Source organism: Helobdella robusta, assembly GCF_000326865.2.
Source record: "Helobdella robusta unplaced genomic scaffold HELROscaffold_1, whole genome shotgun sequence".
Lineage (NCBI taxonomy): Eukaryota > Metazoa > Annelida > Clitellata > Rhynchobdellida > Glossiphoniidae > Helobdella > Helobdella robusta.
Window position 1 is genome coordinate 2,648,307 of NW_008703570.1, and position 15,228 is coordinate 2,663,534.

The 15,228-nt window shown below is 35.0% G+C and overlaps 1 protein-coding gene across 1 annotated transcript in view; it reads right to left on the reverse strand.

Annotated features, from left to right (window-relative positions):
- Window positions 1-1,318: 1,318 nt before the first annotated feature.
- Window positions 1,319-15,228, reverse strand: part of HELRODRAFT_62030 (hypothetical protein) — a gene marked incomplete at both ends in the record, with an annotated part of 80,675 nt that continues 66,765 nt past the window's right edge. Inside the window, 3 exons of the mRNA XM_009010624.1 lie at window positions 1,319-1,575; window positions 11,922-12,181; window positions 12,428-12,524. Coding sequence (XP_009008872.1) covers window positions 1,319-1,575; window positions 11,922-12,181; window positions 12,428-12,524 — 614 coding nt within the window. The remainder of the gene's footprint in view (window positions 1,576-11,921; window positions 12,182-12,427; window positions 12,525-15,228) is intronic.

Consider the following 15,228-nt stretch of genomic DNA (forward strand, 5'->3'; position numbering starts at 1 on the left):
GATTAGATCCTGGAAACGAGTGGATAAAAAACGTCTGAGCTTTTTAAGTGCTCACCTATCTCGAAACATTATGGTCAGGATGATGATGTTGAATTGGGTTTTAAAATATTCAATGTAGAGCTGGGTTTATAAAACGTCTTTACGTTTTCTAAACCCATACGTTTTCTAAACCCAGCTAATGATAACTCAATTTTTAATCAATCCGACTCCAGTCATTTTCAAGAAATCGTGGATTAGATCCTGGAAACGGGTGAATAAAAAACGTCTGAGCTTTTTAAGTGCTCACCTATCTCGAAACATTATGGTCAGGATGATGATGTTGAATTGGGTTTTAAAATATTCAATGTAGAGCTGGGTTTATTAAACGTCTTTACGTTTTCTAAACCCAGCTAAACTCCTAGTGATTTCCACCGATAATAGCTTTGCTTTCAACATGCTTTACACGAGCAGTTATGAGGAGCAATTAAAATTTGCGTTATATAAACACAAAATTTTTGATTATATATATATATATATATATATATATATATATATATATATATATATATGTAGACGACGGGTATGCCGGCGGGCCAAAGAAAAGACTAAGACTGTGCCCCATAACAAGCCCAGATTACTTGAATGCCAAAGCTGAGAAAAAAACAGGAACCAGAATCCCTAAGTGACTCCCCATTTTCAGCAACTCTTGCGACTCAGCCGAAACCAGGCTGAATTGACGTTCGTCTTTCCCTTGGTCAACTGTGAGGGGGTTTGTTACAAGTCATTTGTTAGAAATGTCATAAGGTTAAAAAAAGTAGTTTTTTACACTACGTAATACCTAAAAGGCTCCTTACTTCAAATAAAAATATTTTTACTTAACTAATTGCACATGTTTATCCATTTATTTAGAAATTTATATAAAATAATTCATTTAACTAGGCACATTAATTGTGCTCAGTGAACACGAAAACACAATAAAATAACGTTTTATAATATTGTATATTTCTAAAAACGCTCTTAATTGCAAAATTATAATTTAAAACACTAAAAAATAGAATGACGATAGACGTCCAGGCAAAAAAGTAACTCAGAATGAAGTATGAATAAATTGAGGAGAAGTTTATTTTGTATTTCCAACAAACGTCGGAAAATGACTGAAAACATCCAACTACAAATTAAGTAGTTATAAATTTAACAAAAATGAGATAAAAATTTATAAACAATAATAATGAATTGAAAAATGACACAATTTAATTCCTAAAAAAAATATAGAGCAACAAATATCTCCAATGGACCTGATCGATTAAGGAATAAATATTAGGTTTAATCATTGCAATGATTAAATTAAACTTGGAATAGTCAATGAAGTCCAATTGTATTTTGGATTATTGGAGTGAGCAAAAGGCAAAACAGGAGGTTCAATTAAGTACCACGTATCAAGGACAACTGTTGCCTCTTGAACTACACAGACTGCACCATATGGCACTTTTCTTGAAATTTCTTGAAACCCTGAAAGACTCCTTTTAGATTGGCCAATTAACTTTCTGGTGCAAGAATCTAAATTTCCTCCATGCGATATGAAGAGAATGATTCCTCCTGAAAGTTAAAATTTAAAAATTCATTACCAGCATTCTATGAACGCTTATTCATCTGATTTCAGAGTTACCTAAAATTCTACTTCAACAGAAAAATGGTCAAAAGTCCATTACACCCTTCCTAGGTTCATAGGATTAAACAACAAGCAAAAACGTCGTATATGAATACATGCTAAACGATGCATCCTACACAAAGATATCTTTTTGACATAATCGAATCGAACCCGGTCACTGCACGCTTTGTGAAACATCACCAGGCGACCTTAACTACTAGGCCATCACGCTGCCTATCATTTTAATTATCTAGTCTATTAATCATTACTAATTTTTTATTTTTTGCTACAGCTCAAATTTTTTTCATTTGATTTTCAAAATAACAATTATGCTATTATATATTATCCCATCAGTATAATTATATCAATCTAATTATAGCAAGGCAATGGTAATAATTTTCAAATTAGTTTTCATCGGTTATGTTCAGTTATTTTTGGTGTTTTTTAGAAAATAAATAACACTCGTAAAAAGCCATGTGCACATTACTCCATTGACGCCTAAAATCTCAGTTCTCTGAGCTTTTACAAAGTATTTAAACTGGCGTATTGGAGAAAATGTCCATTTTTAAAGATAACATTTAAGATATTCAACATATTCAAAGTAGCTATTCAAAAAGCTGCAGATTGCCAGATGGCATTTGGTGACTGGAATGTTGAGAAAAATGGCTGGGTACATGCAATACGTCTAGGGGTAAAAATTACTTCAATAAGATTTTTCATGCCGGAATTTGTGTTGATAAGATTTTACAAGTAAGAAGTAAAACTTTTAAAACAGACTGTATCGTTCTAGAGGTACAATAAAGTGAGTAGAAACCAGAATATGTAGCTTTAACAATCCTAATAACAGCTTCTGCTTCCAGGCTGTTCAATCTTTCGCATCTAGTCCCTTGAGATTAAGTGCTCTCATGTCTTCATAACTGAATTTGTATTCAGGTCTTCTTTGGGCTGCCCCGGAAGCGAGCACTTGGTACCAACTTGCTTAACGTGACCAAACCAATATAGACGGTAAAGTCGACATGCACTCTTCATCGGATAATTTTCATATCAGTTCGAAGAAGTTGTTGCTCGAGTTTTGTTGTCATTGCACTATACATCAATATTGTACAGCCCTATGTGCAGGGACAGTGGAGTGTCACGCCCCATCGGCACTGATAGCCGTAGTGAAGAGCCTTCAATTAAAAAAGAGGTAGAAAAACCAAAGATACTTAGATTTGAAGTTTATGCCACTCTTTCCAAAATGATATCAGATAAAGCACAGGCCCAGATGAGATTGTTGAAAAAATTAAATGCCTTGATAAATTTGGAATTGAAAAGGTGAAAAAAATTTTGAATGAGATATATAACAGCAGCGAAATTCCTGAAGATCTATCCAATTTAACATTTACTGCTTTGCCTAAAAAACCTAATGCAAACGAATGTGAACTACATTGAACAATCAGCTTGATGAGTCATCTTACAAAACTTCTCTTGAGAAAACTGATGATGATAGCACGAAGCAAAACCAGATCTGAAATTACAAATGTCCAATGTGTTTTTGTAGAGAATTGTGGCACGAGAAACCCTATATTTATGCTACAAATTTATTTTTTTTATATATTTTTACAAATTTATTTTATTTATTTCTAAAATTATTGAAAAAATTGTTGCTTAACAAATTATAAGTTATTTGAACGCAAATAATCTTTTACCTGTTAATCAATCTGGTCATAGGCAGCACCACTCAACTGAGACGTTGTTACTACAAGTAACATCAGAATTATTTAAGGCTTCCGATGCTGGACAGATTTCTATACTAGCTCTCCTTGATATAAATGCTGCCTTCGATTGCGTTGAGCATGATACTCTTTTTCGTCGTCTTTCTATTAGTTATGGTATAAGTGGTTCAGCGTTAGATTGGTGATGGTTATATCTTTTCAATCGGTCTTAACAGGTTTGTTTTAATAATGTCCTGTCTGATAGTGATGTTTTACAATCTGGGGTACCGCAGGGTTCTGTGCTGGGCCCACTGTTGTTTATGCTTTACACGGCTGATGTACTAAACGTGGTGAATGAATTTGGTTTCAGGGCATTTGCATATGCCGATGACATTCAGTTGGTTGCCAGCACCTAGTTTTGTTGTTGGTTTAAAAGAAAGACTTGTTAACTGTCTCTCTAAGATTGATGTTTGGATGGACCAAAATGGCATTCAAATGAATAAGTCCAAAACAAACTTACTTCCCGTTGGTACGTGGCAAAGACTGTCCCAGACTGACTTAAATTCAGTTGAAATTGATGACACTGATTTTTGCAGGAATTCAACTGTCCTTGGATTTACTATCGACACCAATTTGAATATGTGTGATCACGTGAAAAAAGTGTCTGTCATGTGTATGGTTCAGTTTCGTCGCCTTAGACTAATTAAAAAGTGTTTAACTAAGAAAACTTTATGCGCTCTTATGCACGCTTTTATTCTTTCACGTCTTGACTACTGTAATAGTCATTTGTATGGTGTTTCTAAAAAGGAAATAGCCATGCTGCAATCAGTTCAAAATAGGTCCGCCGGGATTGTTACCGGCAGTCGCTGGTGTGACCATATTACGCCAGTTTTAAACAGCCTCCACTGGCTGCCATTCATAAAAGAATTATTTTTAAAATTGCTGTTATGGTTTTTAGATGTCTGAACAATTTGGCACCCAAATATTTAGCCGATAGATGTTTGCAAACAAAGGAGGTGTTGAGTGACTATGATTTGAGATCAAGTAGTGCTAATACAGACTTAAGATTGGTTCGCGTAATTTCTCTGTAAGTGGTTTAGCTGTTTGGAATACTCTTCCTTGTTGCTTGCGTTAAACTGGATTATCACTGGGTCAGTTCAAGAGGGAACTTAAAACACACTTGTTTCGAATCTGAGTTTTAAAAACTTGCTTCTTTTATAAAGCTGTAAGTGTTATAATCGGCGCTTTATGAGTTTCCGAATAATAATAAATGATCAGTGAACAAGAGATTAAAATGAAGAAAGACTTGTTTTTATATTTTGTCAATTACTCCAAATATTACGGAAATATTGGAATATTTGGACATTAATGGAAAAGACACGAGAGTTATCAAAAACCTCTATTGAGACCAAAGAGCAGCGTATTCTATCCAGACTTGTATAGTGAAACCATCATGAGAAAGATAGAAGATCTACTTGGAATATCCATTGAAAGCGTGAATTTAAATGATGTACAATATGCTGATGATAGTGGAATCAATGGAAAAGCTGCAAACCATTGTTTCCAAATTAGTTTTTGAAAATAAAAAAAAAGGTATGCAAATTAACATCAACAAAGGAGAGTGCATGGTTATCAATAAAAGCAAAACTGTCCCAATCTGCTCCATAAACAAGCAGGTAATTCGCTGGTAAACAAGTGAAACAAGCCAACAGCTTCAATTATCTTGGAAGTCTGGTTACCTCAGGTTTTAAATGTGATGTGGATATCAAATGGTTTGGCAAAAGATGCATATTCCAAAATGAAAAACATCCTCACAAACAGTAAAATCAGAATATCAACAAAATTAGAGAGTTAAATTAAGAGCTATGAGTCCTGGACGAGTTCTAAAGAAATGAGAAAAAGATTGATGCTGCTGAGATGTGGTTTTTGAGAAAAATTATGTATGTATTAATTAAAACAGTCAGGTAATGAAAAGAAGAAATTAATACAAATAATCTGACGGGGTCAGATAAAGTTTTTCGGTCACATCCTACGGAAGGAAGAACTGGAAAATCTAACAATTCCTGAAAAGATTGCAGTGAGAAAAGATCGCGGTCAACATCGAATTATATTCGTTAAGTCCTTGTGTCACTTGTTGAATATCACCACATTTCAACTGCTACAAAGTGTTAAAGATCGGGTTTTGTGGAGTTCTATGATCGCCAATGTCCTGAAAGGATAAGGCACGAGAAAAAAAGATCAGTTTGTTTGTTATAGAAAATATCAGAAAAAAAATTTTGAAATGCAAACTTATTTTATTGGTGCAAATAGAATAAACAAAATATGGCACCACTTTCGCTCTATTATAAGCAATGCTTCTAACGTTTATAAACCTAATTGAGCTTCAAACGTTTATAAACCTCATTTAAAGGAAACAAGCATTTTAATATAAATTTTTTCCTTTATTAGTTGCTTTAATTAAATATAAACACAAATTATGAAAAAGATATATCCAAACTAAGAGTATTTTCATAATGAATGAGTTTGAAAAAAATTTGAAAAACATTACTTTAAATATAACTGAATTTTATAAAAAGCTATCCTAAAAATATTAAAAATAAGCAAAAAGAATTCTACCAGTACATTAATCAATAGAGAAAGGCAAAACCAAACATTGACATTGTATTTGTTGTTGATAGGGCAATAAATTGAGTTTATGTAATGATAAAGAAAAATCAAATATTTTAAAAGAATTTTTTGTAGAGTTTGTAATAAATCTGGTGTTAATGATTATGAAAATGCTTTCAAGATGTGTGTGAAATAAACAATTGAAAATTTATAAGTTATAAATCAATCAACCAATCTTCGTTTTGCGTCCAGAGTCCCGGTTCCCCGAGGTAGGACGTAAGTTATAAATAATAATAAAAAAAAATTAAAATGTAAAACATTTTAAAATCAATAGATGAAGTGTCTTTGAAATTGAAAAATTTAAATAAGTGTAAATCTGGTCCAGAGAACATATTTTCAAAAATTACGAATGGCTGTTTTGATTCGATTTTGGATTATTTAAGTCATTTGTTTAATTTATCATCAAATAAGCATGTAATCATGATGAATGGAGGCATAGTGTGGTTGTTCCCATACATAAAAAAGTGACGTATGTGGTTTTGAAAATTATAGACCAGTGTCATTAACATATGTTTGCTACAAGGTGATGGAATCAATAGACCATATCATTTTGAATAAAATGGTTTGTTTGATTATCGTCAGTATGGTTTCATGCCGGTGAAGTCTACAGTATTGCAACTATTAAGAATGATGAATAAATGAACTATTGCGATAGATGAGAGTAAGAAGGTGGATGTTATAAATACAGATTTTGAAAAAGCTTTTGATAAGGCGCAGCATAATAAGTTGATTATTAAATTGATAAAGTATGGTGTGAATAAATGTTTGGTTGATTGGGTGAAAGATTATTTCAAGAATAAGACTTTTAAGGCTAAAATAAGAAGATACTTGTCAGATAACTTCGAAGTTGTGAGTGAAGTGCCCAAGGTAGTGTGTTGGGACCAATTCTGTTTGTGTATGTAAATGATTTATTTGCTGTATGTGAGGATAAGGGTGATGTTGAAATGTTTACGAAAGCTGATGATGCTAAATTTTTAAAAAATGTATGTTCTTTCTACTTATGATGAAATAAATGTTCAAACATGCCTGGATGAGTTGTATGAATGGTGTAATGTATGGGAAGTGATGTAAAATATAGAAAATGTGGTTGTTATCATTATTATAATGAAGAATAAAATAAATAGGCAAAATAATAATGTTCCTAAGCCCACATTGATGACAATTACATAATTTAAATAATGTACTACTAATAATAATTTGCTTCATTTAGTTAATTTATCTTTTAAAACTGGTCACTTCCCTAATTGTCTGAAAATTTCTAAAGTGTGAACGTCATTCTATTATTAATAATCGCCCTATCTCTGTTCTTTCTAGTTTGTCAAAATTAATTGAAAAAATTATTTTAAATCGTCATAATAAATTTTAAAATTGTTTCCGTGAAAAGTTGTCAACTGAGTTTGCTGTTTCAGACGTTATTAATTTTGTTTCTCATGCACTTGAATCTAAAAAATACTCTATTGGGGTTTTTATAGATCTTTACAAAGCTTTTGACACTTTAGATCACAGTATTTTATTGTACAAGTTATATTCATTTGGTTTTCGTGGTTTAGCTTATAATTGGCTTTCGTCATATTTAAATGATCGCTCTCAATTTGTTTCTATTGGTAGATCTATGTCCTCGTTGTCTCTTATTAAATCGGGTATTCCTCAAGGTTCTATTTTGAGCCCTTTACTTTTCAATATTTATATTAATGATTTTGTTTACACTTCTATTTTAAAATTTATTTTATTTGCTGATGACACTACTCTTCTCATTCGGATTTTAATGTACTTGTTTCGGTAATTAATTAAGAATTAAATTTTATTTACGATTGGGTTGTTTCAAATAATCTACGTATCAATTTAAGTAAAATCAATCAATCAATCTTCGTTTTGCGTCCAGAGACCTAGTTTCCCAAGGTAGGACGTTGTTTTCTTTGCCATCAACTTTTTGCGCCAAATTAGACGATCAGTTGTATCCATTTCATTTAAATTTAGAGCTTTCATGTCTTGCTCGATTTTTTGCGACCAAGACTTCTTAGGACGGCCTTTGGGACGTGTGCCAGGTACTTCAACATCTACAAGAAAAGTTATGGCACTGTTTCCACTTCGATTGATTCATGTCAGTTCGTTGAAGTTGTTGTTCCAGTTTGGTTGTCATTGGCCATGTTTCTGCACCATATAACAACACCGGACGTATCACAGATTTTTAAAGTCTTGATCGTAGTGGTAGTGGGATGTCACGCCGCATCAATATAGAGACAAAGAGATGCCATTTATTCCAGGCTGCAAGTATGCGTGCTCGAACGGCAGCTTCAGCTCTTCCAGTACAATCAAGAACATCCCCTAGATATTGAAACGATGTGACTTTCTCTACCTTAATGGCTTCAAAAACATTGCCATTTCGAATTTGTTGTTGTGGATTGATGCAAGCAGGACAAACAAAAATGGACACTTTATATAAAGTACCAATTATTTTTGAACAACGTTTGTGACACCACTGGTTACACTGCTGACACTTGATTGAATTGTTGCCTACACCAGCTTTACAAACTGAACAGGGCCATCGTCCAGTAGCTGTGAATCGGATGGGTTCACCAGTGTTCATTGCTTTGGTTTTGCTGATGTTGACTTTGAATCCATGATCGGCGAGTCTGGTATTCCAATCTTCAAACATCTGTGCTGCATTCTGCTCAGACGTGGCTGTTAAAACGATATCATCAGCATATATTAGATTCCAAATGTCACCACTGCGTATCGGTTTTGTGATTTCTTCCATCACAGTTATAAATAACAGTGGACTGAGAATCGAGCCTTGGTGAACTCCAACGCCGATGTCAAATTCATCTGTGTTTCCAACCGTTGTGCTGACGAGTGTCTTAATATTCGTATACATTTCCATCACAAGTCGAACAAGTTATTCTGGAATGAGTTGTCGACGTAGACTCCGTGCTGCATTCTGCTCAGACGTGGCTGTTAAAACAATATTATCAAATGTCACCAGTGCGTATCGGCTTTGTGATTTTTTCCATCACAGTTATAAATAACAGTGGACTGAGAATCGAGCCTTGGTGAACTCCAAATCCGATGTCAAATTCATCTGTGTTTCCAACCGTTGTGCTGACGAGTGTCTTAATATTCGTATACATTTCCATCACAAGTCGAACAAGTTATTCTGGAATGAGTTGTCGACGTAGACTCCACCTGATTGCTTCACGGGGAACTCGATCAAATGCTTTTTCAAGGTCTACAAAAATGTGTACATATTATTTATCTATTACCATCTTTTTGAATGCTTTTTATTTTGAAGAAGATGACGAAGACCCCTACGAAGGTCTTGGAAATATCCTAAAAGTTAGCAGTGAAAAAAACACAAACACTTTTGATATGCATGGGGACTATCATTTGGATCTTGCTGCCAGCAGCTTGCCTTGCCAACAGTGACAACAGACACGAAGTGGTGACAGATGATGTTTCATGTTTTGAGATAACCCTTCCAACATGCACCTGGAAAAAGAGTTTGGTTCTCGTCTACCTGGATGATAACATTAACGACGGCTTCATTGCTGATGAGGATGAAATTTGTATCGCTCCATCAATGATCGGCAGGAATGATGTCAACAGCAAATATTAAAACATGCGGCTAAGCTTTTCGTTTGGTCATTTAAAACTTCGTAAAATCAGTAGAAAGACTGCACTTGCTTCAAGTGCCAACAAAATCAAGAAAGAACCACGGCGTCTGCCTATGACTATAGGAACAAAAGCAATGGGAACGTGGCGTGAACCAAAAAGGATTAACGTGGGTTTCAAGAACAAAGACCTAGTACTACCTACGGCGCAGAAAAAGGAGATGCCCGGCAAAACTTTCACGGAATTGGAAATATCAGAAAAAAGTCATTAATAGGATAAATAACGTGATCTACAGGACCTATGACCACGAAAGACAACGGGCAAAGAGTAAGGAAATAACGCCTATGTTAGGGACTAAGAAGCTAAGGTGGGGATAATGTTATAACCCCTGTAACGGTTAAATTGCGCTATAATATTTGTTATATTTGCTGTATTTGTAATCTTTGAATTTTAAGAACAAATAAGAAAGTCAAGTAGCATTCGAATAAACGTTCAACAAAGTTTGCGTTTGAAGCGGTTGTGTTCATCTATCGGAAATCTTGAACCTACGGAATAACGATAACTTGACGATCGTTGGAAGCTACAACACTGGTATTGGAAATATAGAAATCATTGAAGTTATAACATTGGTGTAGGTAGTAACGAGCGCCAAATTGTTACAGCAATAACAAATTGTTACAACAACATGATTGTTAAGTTTTATTAATTTAATATGCACTTTACTTGAATGAAATGACTGTCGTGGCGAGTGTTTTAAGATGTTTCATAGATTGGCATGATGAGTGTATTGAAATGTTTCTTGGTTTGGCATTGTTTGATTATTACTTAATTTTGTGTACGCTTACTTTATTAATTAGCGGCTTGTTTAATTATTTGTTTAATTTTGTATGCTTGTCTGTTTTTTGTATACTTTCTTTATCTATTACTTGTTTAATTGATCAATTATATATATATATATATATATATATATATATATATATATATATATATATGTAAAATTTGATGGTTATGGTCACATTACTAGCATTTCACGGGTGCTTACCTAGGAGAGAGCGCCGTATGGTCACGTGGGTTGGTTACTAACCCAAAGAACGAGCTGCTTATCTAGGAGAGAGCGCCGTGCAAGTTTATAAATGGCCGGCACAAATAAATTAAGCCCTTTTTTTTCGTTCTGTTGTTTTTGTGCCGGAGTTGACATTAGGACGGTTGATTATTCTAGATTATTGGATTATTGTATGATTTGGTTATTGAATTAGTTATTTTGAATTATTGATCGTTGTCGAAAATAGTTATAATAAAGGCTAATCCGTAACGTTGTTTCTGTTTTAATAAATAAAATAATAATAAAGAAATGACGCAAAGCTTGAGAGAAGACTTGTGAGCGTGCGGAAAGGTCGGTCCGAACGCCCGACAGGAAGGGAGAAACATCTCTTTCGCCCAGCCCGTATATTCCGACCCTGAGGTCTGTAGGAGATATTGTAGACCGACGAGTCCCGGCCAGGGAAGCGACCGATCGCGTGATGAAAGCGAAGGTGTACGATCGCCACGGCACTGATGACCGACACCGACCCTACCGCGTCGACGATCGCCGTCGCAGCGAGGACAGCGGCGACGACGAGCGTGTCGACGGAAGAAGCGGTAAGAGGGAACGCCGCGGCAACCTTCACGGCGTCGTCGACGACGACGAAAATTCTACACACACACACGCGCGCGCGCGCGCACACACACACACACACACACACACATATATATATATATATATTAGTTTATTGTCTTATCGCTTTTTCAATTTTATTTGTTGTACTTTTTCATAATTGTTTGTTTTGTGAATTTTAGGTTGAGTCCACCAGTTGAATCTTTGGAAATTGGGCTACATACATGATTGATTGGTTTGTGTTTTCACTTATTGCCGTGTGTATCTTTAGGTACAATAGAATATAAATCCTAGAACAATCATTTAATTTTGAAGCTAACTTTAAAACTAATTTTGATTATAGGTTATGTATATGTATCTTATTTTATATACTTTTGTGCATCTTTCGTATTTTGATTAATTTTATGTTAACTTTTAAACTTATAATTTTGGTTCTATACATACATGTATTTTATTTTCAATTTAAATAAATGAAGCATGAATTATATATTCACAACTAGAACTAAATTAAACAAAACGTACTAAAACTTAAAATTGTATAAAAGGGCAAAATTCAAAATCTTACCAAACAATTTAAATAAACCTACTTTTACTAAAATTTTGTTATAAACGTATTAAAAACGATTATTTATTGAAAAAGGGAAGTAACAAAAAATTTCCATAAAATCACCTTCATTTTCATGCCTCTTTAACAATTCTTTAGTGACAACATAGCATCTTTCATAAAAATGATCAACAGTTTCCTCGCACATTAACTTATTGGTTGGCACAACAGTCACGTGACTATCATCTACTCTGTATCCATTACTAACCAACTCATCAAATGACATGAATTTCGGGAGACCACCAGGATAGAAACCCAACCAATCAAACAATCCAGGTTCAACTTTTATGGTCAGTGTGTTGTTTAACGAAGATGATGACGTCTGACTGTTTAACCCTAATTAATATTCACAACTTGCAAAGTTTTAAATGATGGAGAATTTATACTTTAATTAAAACCAAAACAAGGCAAATATACACGTTTTTTTGAAAGTAAACTTTTAAATCTAAAAAATTGTACAGTCAAAATATGTAGATAATAAACACCTATTAATCAGCTAATAAATGAAATTCAATGAATAATCATCAAGCTGGTTCTAAAGCGTGAAAAACTGAAAAATTAAATTTGATGACCAACCTTCTAGCAAATAAACAGCAGATTCAATACACTTCAAAGCAGGTGACGTATAAATGTGCACTGGTCGAATTCTCTTATCTCTGAGTGCTTCACCTTAAAAACATGTCAAATTTTGAAGTTTGTCAATTTTGAAGGTTAATAATTATCATCATCATTATAATCATTGTCGTGCTGGTTTAGATGATATAAAGGACGAATGCCGGCAACACTGTCTGAGGTGGTTTAGTCATGTCAAACGAAGTGGAAACAGTGCCATAACTTCTCTTGCATATGTTGAAGTACCTGGCACACGTCCCAAAGGCCGTCCAAAGAAGTCCTGGTCGCAAACAATCGAGCAAGACATGAAAGCTCTAAATTTAAATGAAATGGATACAACTGATCGTCTAATTTGGCGCAAAAAGTTGATGGCAAAGAAAACAACGTCCTACCTCGGGAAACTGGGTCTCTGGACGCAAAACGAAGATTGATTGATTGATTTAAGGCGTTATTACAAAACCACCTGCATCGTTTTAAAAACGAATAATCAAGACATTAAACAAAAGACATGTAGTTAATAAATTGGATCACGTAAATTATGATCTATAGAATAACATTGTTCATAGCATGAAAAATTGGAAAGTTCTGCTAGTCTGTCATGTCATCTGAACAATGTCATGCATTAACAATAGAAAATTTTCAGTGCCTCAAACAAAACGTTAGAAAACACGATGCTTAGTTTTCAAAAGGTTTTAAAGTTAGATGAACATTTAATCACTTCATTATTGTTTGTGTTATAGTGTTCATAATCCTGGGCATGACAAAGTGGTTGTCGTCAGGATGGGTGTCAGGATGTAAAAACTTTCCCCAAATTATTCTATGCCATCAAAAAAAAAGCCCCTAGTCCCCAACAGACCTTAAGTGGTCAAGGGGTGCTAAGAATCCCAGGGAAGTATGCAATAGCGGAGGGATGTTGCAGAAAAATTCAGAATGGCCCCTCTATGGTACATAGACTTGGAACGCTCAATGTTGGATCACTGACTGGCCGCAGCATGGAAATTGCAGAAATGCTCGAGTGTAGAAGGATTGACATCTGCTGCCTTCAGGAGACCCGATGGAAATCGAATGGTGTCTGTTATATCAACTCAGTCAATGAAAAATATAAACTATTCTGAAATGGTCAAAAGACGGCCAAAATGGTGTTGGAATTTTTGTCAAAGAACCGCTAGCCCAAAAAGTACTGGATATTAAAAGGATTAATTCACGTCTCATGTGGATCAAGCTTAGCCTAGAAAAGCAAACAATGACTATTTTTTCTGCATACGCACCAGACAAGCAAATCAGAAAAAATTAAAAATGACTTTTGGGCTGCATTCTCTGACACCATCTCAACAATACTAAAATCTGAAACAATCCCCTGATTGGAGGCGATCTCAATGGCCACGTTGGAGAGAAAACAGATGGTTTTGACAACGTACATAGTGGTTTTGGCTATGGAGAACGGAATGAAGATGGCAACCGCATTCTTGAGTTTTCTGAAAGTCACTCATTGTGGCAGACCTAGTTGTCGAACTGTCACAACATAAGTCTAAACAAATGCCACGGAAAATCAAAACGTGGAAGCTGAAAAGCAATAGTCATCGAGAAAAATTTCAACAGATTATCGCCACACAGTTAGACCACCAATCGCAAGCCAGTATAGATTGGAGTACATACAAAGCCGTTTTAATAAACGCTGCAACTACAGTTTGTGGGAAAACTGGTACAAAAAGTCAGCATGAACGGGACACTTGGTGGTGGAATGGCAGTGTACAAAATGCAATAGCTGAAAAAAAAGCTGCATACAAGCAATGGGACAAATCAAAGTCTGTTCATGACCAAAAAATTTTTCGTGAGTAGAACAACTATGCAAGACGTCAAGTCACACTGGATCGGATAGATCAGTGCAGAGAGTAACTCACTAAAAGCAAAGGTGAACTAATGAAATCTCTGTATCGTATAGCAAAACAAGCGTACGAAAAAAGACATAGTTGGTGCCTCATGTATCAAAAACGGCAAAAATGAGATGGTTCTTGAACAATGATGAGATCAAGCTACAGTAGAGAAAATACTTCAACCGTCTGTCAAATGAAACAAATCCCATTAATGTCAACTTTGACGCTCTACCCATCGAAGGTCTGATTCCAGACATCACTGTAGAGGAGCTTACAGAAGCTTTGAAAGCTATAAAGGATGGAAAAGCAGTAGGGCCCTCTGGACTCACAAATGACATTATCAAAGCATCTGGTACTGCAGCTATCCAAACGTCAACATCAGCAAAACCAAAGCAATGAACACTGGTGAACCCATCCAATCCACAGCTACTGGACGATGGCCCTGTTCAGTTTGTAAAGCTTGTGTAGGCAACAATTCAATCAAGTGTCTGCAGTGTAGCCAGTGGTGTCACAAACGTTGTTCAAAAATAATTGGTACTTTATCTAAAGTGTTCAATTTTGTTTGTCCTGCTTGCATCAATCCACAACAACAAATTCGAAATAGCAATGTTTTTGAAGCCATTAAGTTAGAGAAAGTCACATCGTTTCAATATCTAGGGGATGTTCTTGATTGTACTGGAACAGCTGAAGCAGCCGTTGGAGCACGCCTACGTGCAGCCTGGAATAAATGGCATTTCCTTGTCTCTATATTGATGCGGCGTGACCTCCCACTACCACTACGATCAAGACTTTATAAATCTGTGATACGTCCGGCGATGTTATATGGTGCAGAAACATGGCCAATGACAACCAAACTAGAACAACAACTTCAACGAACCGCCATGAAA